Here is an 8,916-nt window from a genome sequence, read left to right as displayed (position 1 = left end):
CATTGAGTTCAAACAAAATAAATATAAGCAAACCCCAAAAATCAAAATACGTATAGAACACTCCATAACTCAATAAAAAGATATTTTCTCATATTTTAACTTATTTAATCTATAATTATATATACAGCAGCTTTGATCAGGAAAATACCATAGTTAGTAAATATGTTCCACTTAGAACAATAATCTGATTGCAGTGATCTATTTACTTTTTGCTCAACCACTTAGTATCTATAACGAATTCAACCAATCTGTATTTGTGGATTTTGGGTACTTTCTTTCAGTTTCTTCAAAAACGTCAAAACAGTTTGATAGATACATAAGGTTTTTTTATATTTTTCTGCAACCATAACTCAGGAAGATTATTGAATACTCAGTTAGTGTTCTACAAACGTATATATATATACAGAGATGTATTTCCTTTCACTTTCTGTTCATTATCCACAGTTGAAATATGTATTACTGACGATTATATACTCTGCTATAGCTTTCTATTTTTATCATTCATTCTCATTGAATCGATACTTTATATGGCGGGTTCGAAGACCACAGCACAACCTCACATTTCGATAAAGAAAAATTGTAGCCATCCTGAGGAGACCCCATGTACACTGTATGCCCACTTGGAGAGGACATTGACACTTCAGCTTTTGCAACATTTTTTTTCTATGCTTTTGTAGACAAAACCCCATATCGTAAATGTATTTACGAAATAAAAATAGAGTCGACTTACAGATCTAAGATATTTAAAGAGATATAAAGATAAAGAAAGATATTAATTCAACATAATTGATTTATGTTCGCGAATTAAGTGATTAAAGATGGACCAGTCTGAATTGTTTGGAATTTTTGGGATGCTTATTTCATAGCATTAACTACAAGTGGCGAAAAAAGTCCACAGCTATAGTTTTTGTTTGGTTGTTGTAAAGAACTCTACAGAAAGTGTTAGTACGCAATTTGAATTAGATTGATGTCCAACACACAGTTCTACTTTTTTAGTTCAAGTCTTTTATTAAAATATGAATGGTTTACTTACATTGGATTTCATTACCTGTTATGTCATAATAATGTAATGTAATGTGTGTTATAATCAGAGAAATTGTGGTAGTAATCCACATTATCTTTCATATATGCTTAGCCGAGAATAAAAGTACCTGCTAAATCCTCTCATTTCTACAACGCTATGTCCATGATATTAGGTGAAGTATGAAATTCAAGATATTAATAATTATGAATACTTGTCGTATTATTATGCTAGCTGAAAATTGATTTAGTTTAAATGCCGACCAATTCTCTATTTCTTCCGCATCTATATCAGACGCCATTCATTTAAGTATAAGTTCCGGTTTATTGCTAGGAATAGATTCAATTTCTCAAATTGAATAGATTTTAATACCTCTATGAAATATTTTCCTATCGTGATTGTGCTTTGGAACACCATTTACTAAATAAATTTTGAATAGAGTTGAGGCCTCAGTATGCAGCTAAGTAGTCAATTAATTCTGCCGTGGGAAACCCCATATAATGTTGAAGAACATTATATAAGGAAAAATATTAATACACTCTTAATATGACCTACTACATTTAAACTGCAATTAGACTCCTAATTAAGGATTGCTTCTAGTATTTGGCGTTTCGCAAAAATAAGTTTTAAATTATTCGTTTTATATGGGATTAGCATTAGGGGTTTTAAAATACCTTGTAAATGTATGGCATTGCTTAATTCGATTTGATCTGCCTTAAGCATTTCATGAACATTACGTTTAGGGTGTTTGTGAGAATATACCGCTGACATTGATAACCGGATAGCGATGTTACACTATCACAACAATTCCCAACTTCATGTTATATATAATATAATCGATTCTAACAACTCTCAACAATGATAAGAGTAGGTGTATTTATCCGATCATTAAAGGTCCAAGCGAGTTCATATATATTGTATATTAAAAAATATTAATTTCATATATATTTTTTGTGTTGATTTCCAATCGGTTCCACTGTATTTCGTGCTTCGATTGACAGACATGTAAATAAACCATTTCGCTCCTCTCTGTTTCAATGTAGAACTTCGAGTATTAATCGACGCACATTATTTACGTGACACACGTTCATTTTGATATGACGTGTCGCATATATGGCGTATTTAAATGGCATACCTTGACCCCTCTCAAGCAGTCAATATACTCCGCCCATTTTGCTTTGGGTCTATCGAAATAACTCAGTTACATTCCAGTTTATATATCATTTGATGTCTTGACAAACTCAGCCATAAAATATTACGAATTGCTGTGGACGGCCTAAGTGAACAGAAACTCGCGCGAACTCGCGTTCAGACTCTGAAATGCTGATGGTATCAACGCCGCAGCGGTTACTGTATCTGCAACCATTCCAGTATTGGCTTCTTGCTTCAGATGGATTGTAAGTTTAATAACTGAAGTTGTAATAATTAAGCGATTAAAATTCCATACGGCAGCGTATATGACTTTTATATGTGTTAATATTAAGTTTTTTATTTAAAGCAGCACGTGTTGGGTTGAGGCAGCTACGCGCGTCTCTGCCCACATTGCTCGATAGATCGATGCATAGGCCTATGTTTGGAAGTACAAAAATGTCAAACTCAATTCTCTAGCCCTAAACTATGCAAATTTAAAGTCTACAGAGTTGTTGTGCCAAGTTGAGAATATCAAATAAGCCCAAGCGTTTCATATTGAACGCTAAAAGTCAATGGAATGTAATTAAATCGTTTGAGATACAGTGTTTAGGCATGCGTATTACACATGCCTGGAGTACTGGAGGTGCTACATAAATTTTATGGTTCATTAGATTGAATGGTTGAGTAAGAAACGACAAACTCTACAGTTGCTTCAGTAGTGAGAAGCAGAGAAACTATCGTAGTTTGTATTCATGTAACTGCATTTAATTTTAGATAAAGTACATTTTTTATATGAATTTATATGAATTTGTTAAATTTTATTTTACTTTTTTTTTTGTTAGAATTATTGGTAGGTGTGAAAAGCATATTACATTCTCAACAGAAGCTCTTACCCTTTCGAAAATATTTTTAATGAAATAATATTAGTGCTGAAGCCATTATTTTAATTTTATAGCTTCAATGGCCTTAAGTTATTATAAATAAATATTATTTAATAAAGTTCGTATATAATTTTTTTCTGACTCACAAGATCTTAAGCATTTGCAGGATGTATAAATCTAACAGTTGGCCCACAAGTGAACATTTCACCTGAACCACCCAGCACACAATCACAAAAGAGATACATTGAGTATCGATATTCTTGATAAAAAATAACACCCAAATTATTTTCATGTATTGGATATTGATATATGTACATATATTCTTCACCAAAGTTTCTCAATTGCCGATCCGCTACCGCTGAGTCGTTAACGAAATATAATAGTACATAATTTTGTAACATATATTGCGTATTGATTTTCGTACATGTCTTTTTATTCCATATCACCTCTGTTCAGCTACCCGATCCGTACCATAAAGCTAAACACCCATTAGCATTATGGGTCGTTGTATTTTTGCTTTCAACGATATTACTTTATTTAATAATGAAGTCTTGTTATTAGTGATATTACATCGGAGAATTTTTCGAGCTGAAAGGGGGTTTTAGTACAAGGCTTATGAGATCGATAAAAGTCCTTGCAAAATATATAGTATAATTTTTTGGATTTTGATGTAAAAAACACCTCTTGAGTAAAAAACCTCATGATGTTCACTTTTAACTGTAAGAACTGTATAGATGTTCTTATCACAAGTATACAGATCATACAATCCTGCCAATTGTTTCTATTGTACTTTTTACAGTAGATTTATGAATCAATCCTTCCGTGACGTTTAATTTAAGCAGACAGACATTTATATTCCACAGATCTCTACGGCTTAAGTAAACTTAGCATTAAAATTTTAGTAGTTCTTTTTTTGCTGTTTTTTTTTTTTGCTGAAAACCCAAAATTGACTAACGTGAACCATATATAATAACAAACTTTTCCCCTTATATCCTAAAGGCACATCGGTATATATAAATATGTTTTTAATACCATATTGTTAGTTGAAAATAATTATTTCCTTATATTTTGTAACTGCTAGAAATCGCTATATGACAAGACGAAGATTTTGTGAAGGATGTTCCATTTGACATGAGGAACTACTTAAAATGGGACATACTGACTTCTACTCATAAATACCTATTATTCAATTCGGAATAGTTGAAGTACAAAATGTGTTATGGTCGTTGTGCTCCACTCTATATAAGAGCGCAGGTTTTATGTGCCTTTCTATCTAATTGATCTTATAGTCATTTTGTTCTAGTAGCAGGCCTTCGTTAAATGGTTCTGTGCCTTAGAAAGGTAGTCCTGACCTTGATTGAGTGTTTATTCAACTAAATAAATGAGTCAGTTTCATAAATCTCTGTTCATCATAGGGGCGATTAGTAGTATGTTCCATATTATGTATTAGTACTAAGGTTGTTTGAAGAATTTTGCACTTGAGTATTAAGCAGATGTTCCCAGATGAAATTAATATATATGAATACTATATTAATTGTATATATAATATATGTTTTTACTGTCACGCTATATTTTTATTTATTTATTTTATTATCTTCAAGTATCTTTTTGTGATTAAATTTTTTTTTCACAAGAACTTAAATTAAATTTTTGTTTAAAAAAAGTACATTATTACGATCGTAATTCTATTTAAACAAAGATTACAAGGATTCTGAATGAACTTATATAATATTAGTAACGTGGTTGATTGACTTTAAACACGATCGTAATAACTTAGTTAGATGAAGACTATTTTAGACAATCAAAATCTGTTGTCACTATCAGAAGAAAATCTTTGAAATATTTCCTTATCATCTTTTTAGCATAATTAAGACCCAAAAATAAAAAAATGTTATGTATAAAATATAATACATTTTATTGAACAATTCAAGTACTTACAAAGGTTATAGGTACTTCGTTTAACTATATTTGAAAAATATCTCATGAAGACTTCTTTCATAATTCCATGTAACTCATAAGGATCACACTTTTGCTGCCTTTGGATCAAAAATGCTAAGGCTACTAAGACAACTATAAGACTATTATATTATAAGTCTATTACTACGAAGACTACTGCAGTACTAGGTCTATATTAAAACAATTGAAGAAGTTTAGATTTTACAAAAACTAGTTCTAGTTTTTAATTAGTTTAAGATCATTGCCCAGGGCGGTACGTATATAGTAATCTATTAAAATAAAATTTTACACATAATAAATTTAATTCCAAATATATTAAAATGAAATTGAGCACTCGAATCACTTTCTGAGTGAGATCCTTGTTTAAAGATAAATTTTATAAATTAAATTTTATCGTTAGATTGGTAATACCATTTTCTTCATAGATATCGCGTATCATCAGGCCGCTGCGTTAGAGATATCTCCAAAAAATAAAATATATCCTTTTCTGAAAGGATTATGGAACTCCTAAAAAATTTACTGAATAATAAAAGAAAAAATTCATTTTTTTTTTTATAAAACATATTTTATTTTCAAATTTTTTTAATAAAAATTTTAATTAAAAACTAAAGCCAATCCAATCGAGATGCTTGTCTTATATTCAAACTTAGAAATAAATACATAACAATTATTAATAATATTGCATAAATAATTATAATAATATTTGGAGATTTTAATCTTGTTCTTTTTCTATAAATAATACATTTTCGGCTTAGGCGAATATTACACATAATAAAAAAGTGAAAAACTTACTAACATTTGTATATACATGAAGCGATAATATATATAACAAATTCTACATTTTTGACTAATATTTGGGTTTGAATAATCATATACAGAAGTATGTACAACCTGTCTCACTTCCACAAACTAACATAAATAGAGCTGTGCGAGTGTGAGAAGCAGAGCAACACTAATTTTTATAAACAAGAAACGTATTGAGAGCGCAAAAAGCAATAAATAAAAACTAATTTGCATTAATTTAAAAGCATTAAAAAAAACCAAAATAAAAAATAATAAGAAAACAATAACTAAGGGAAGAATAAAATAAATAAATAAACTGTAAGCAAATAACGAAACATAAACGCAAAGCAAGAGCATTGCTCCTCCCCTTTTAGACGCAAACAAATATGCCGCGCAGGCTGGTCGGGTTGTTCGCGAAGCCGTTGTAGTTTTGTGTTCCTTCGGCGCTGATCTTTTGACGTTTGGCATTTTCGCTGCCGTTGATGCAATCCGAGGATGTGTCTGATTCGTTCTCACTGGTGAGCTGGAAGAATTTGCGTGTGGTGGATTGACGTAATTCTTCCTCACTAGAATCGCTGTGGACATCGCTTTCTCCGGTGCTTGTATTGAAACTGTGCACTGAACTGATTGACGTCTTCATACTGAGATCCATGGGACAATCTTGATTGTCTGTGTTTCTTACGGGGGCAGCACTGGCAACTGTTGATTCTGTGCCCAGTGAACAAACAGGTGACACCGACTGCATTTTTGCTGCGAAAGTTGGATCCGCAGCGACTGGTGCAACAGGTTCCGCCAGAGAATGTGTTGGGGAAAATGTTTGACTGGCACTATTACTGTTGACAGGACTGAAACTCTTGGGTGTGGCACGTATGGCGATGGGACTGTGTATTGTATGTACTGATACTGGTGACGCCGAGTGATGCGACAATGAAGAGTGATGTTCAGTTACATGATCCTCATCACCGGATACACACAATTCAGGCGAATGACGTAGTGCGGATGCAGATAGACGATCTTCTTCGACGATTGAATGTGCACGACTGGTTGGGGAATATCTCACTGATTCACCCGAATTAACAGAGTCCACTGACTGGCGATGTTTGAACATTTCGGTACGGTACGCTGCATCTGCAGCGGCGGCTGCTGCAGCACTTGGATGATAACCGGAGAATAGTAAATGTGGCGGAAGTTGAAAAGCAGATTGCGCTGAACTCATATTTGGCAGCGAATTGATCATGTTGAAGAATGGGAGAGCTGCGGCGGCGGCATCAGCTGGATGACGGGCGGCAGCAGACATATACGGTGTTGTTGTTTGCATCATATCAGGCAAATACGTTGGATAGCCCAACAAGCCGCCCATATGTTGTGCGGCAGCTAAGTGCGAGTTGCGTTGTTGCATGTGTTGTTGTGCGGCGGCAGCAGCTGCTGCGGCGGCCATATCGCCGAATGCCCCGGGTGCGCCAACATTGGCTGCTTTCCCAGCAGCTTCGACTGCTTGCTGTTGTTGCTCTTGCAGCAAACAGTGTATTTTGAACCAGTTTGAACGGCGCCCATAACGCGAACCGCCTTTCGACATGCCCACCGTGTAGCATTTGCGTAGGCGGCAGGCTTTGCAAGTCGTTCGATTTTTCTTGTCGATTATGCATTTTCCATTGTTTTTGCATTCGCTGATCGATGAGAGATTATTGTACGATCGACCAAAAAACGACTATAAAAGAAGAAAGAAATGATTATTAATTGAAGGCATAAATACTCATTAATTACTGTGTTTAATAATAATAATAATGATAAAATAAATAATTAATTAAGTGAAGTTTATAATTACCTTGCAACCCTCACATGTGAAGGCACCGAAGTGGAATCCGGCCGCGGGTTCACCGCACACTTTGCATGTCTGATTCATCTAAAAAGTGAAGAAAAAATTAAATTATTAATTAATTATCGCTAATATGCTTAGGTAATGGAGGAGTTTTAAATAATTCAGGTAATTACTAACCAAGTCCATAATCATTTCTCTAATCCCTAACGAAATTCGTAAAGAGTTTTTAACAATTTTTTTTAATATTTTTTATTTTACACAGAAAGTGTTAATCGCTTGAAGCGCTCGGCTCGAATGACGCTTCCCAGCAACTCACACTATTTTTTATAGGATTGTCAAGGAGTAAGAAGTGCAAGGGATTGCGCGAATGAACGCTGATTTTACAACATCCTTAATGGCGAGGCAGTGTGTGTGATTTTTGTTGTTGCTTTTGTTAAAAAATGAGCCCATATTGTTATGCAACCCTAATCGGCCGATTTTTTCTTGCTGTGTTTTTTTTTATTTCGTGCCGCTCAGTGCAATAAAAGGTCATAAAATAATTTACGACCCGCTCATTGTCAGGTAATCGTTTCCAGAGATTAACGTCGGCTTGAGGTGAACTATGTTTTTTATTTTTTAAGTCTTTCATTGCGATTTTTTAGGTGCAATTTTTTTTTGCATGTGCGTGGAGAGGGTCTGTGAAAGGTCGGTCATTAACTAAAAAATAGTTCGATTCTAGTTAGTAACCTTGACCGGATGATATATGATACGTAAAAAATCAAATTGCCGTTTTCGGAAATTCTTTATTAAAACATAAAAAAATGCATATTATGAAAATTTGGGTAAGACATCGATTTCCAGGAAAGCAAAAAATCACAATTGCAAAAATCTGCAAACTGTGCAAAAAGCAACCGACGGTAAATGCGTTTCTTATAATTTTTTTATTGTAAAAAAATAGACAAAACCTGAATTCTTTTCAAGTTTCCATAAAAAAATTTTTTATCCGTGACAGCGGAGATTTTTTAATAAACTTACCTTGTATTTTTTAGAGTTAAGTCCGTTCTTTAATATATAGCGAATGTAGTACTTTTTTAGAATTTTTTTTAAAATTTATTTTTAAACAAATATTAAAATTTTTTATTGCACTTATTTTTCTTGTTTTTTAGTTTAATATTTAATGGCACTTGACAGTCTAAAATTGTTTTAATTTTGAATTAATTTTTTTTTTTGCTTTTTTCTTAAAAGTATTCACAGTCTTTTACTGTGGTTGTTAACACTTTCTTTTTTGTTTTATTGAAGAGAGATCGCGCGCTCTAAGCATTTAACTGTGCATTACACTTCGGCTA

At 33.1% G+C, this 8,916-nt stretch overlaps 1 protein-coding gene across 1 annotated transcript; it reads right to left on the bottom strand.

The window, feature by feature from the left end:
- Nucleotides 1-6,064: 6,064 nt before the first annotated feature.
- LOC119668645 (zygotic gap protein knirps) lies at nt 6,065-8,703 on the bottom strand. Its single transcript, XM_038078219.1, has 3 exons — nt 8,606-8,703; nt 7,598-7,675; nt 6,065-7,480 (listed from the first exon to the last, which is right to left on the bottom strand). The coding sequence occupies exons 2-3, from the start codon at nt 7,673-7,675 to the stop codon at nt 6,143-6,145; spliced, it is 1,416 nt and encodes a 471-aa protein (XP_037934147.1). The 5' UTR covers nt 8,606-8,703; the 3' UTR covers nt 6,065-6,142.
- Nucleotides 8,704-8,916: the final 213 nt, after the last annotated feature.

This window comes from Teleopsis dalmanni, chromosome 1 (genome assembly GCF_002237135.1).
Source record: "Teleopsis dalmanni isolate 2A chromosome 1, ASM223713v2, whole genome shotgun sequence".
In the NCBI taxonomy this organism is placed as follows: domain Eukaryota; kingdom Metazoa; phylum Arthropoda; class Insecta; order Diptera; family Diopsidae; genus Teleopsis; species Teleopsis dalmanni.
Note: the sequence above shows the minus strand (reverse complement) of the source record. Positions and strands in the feature narration are given on the sequence as shown.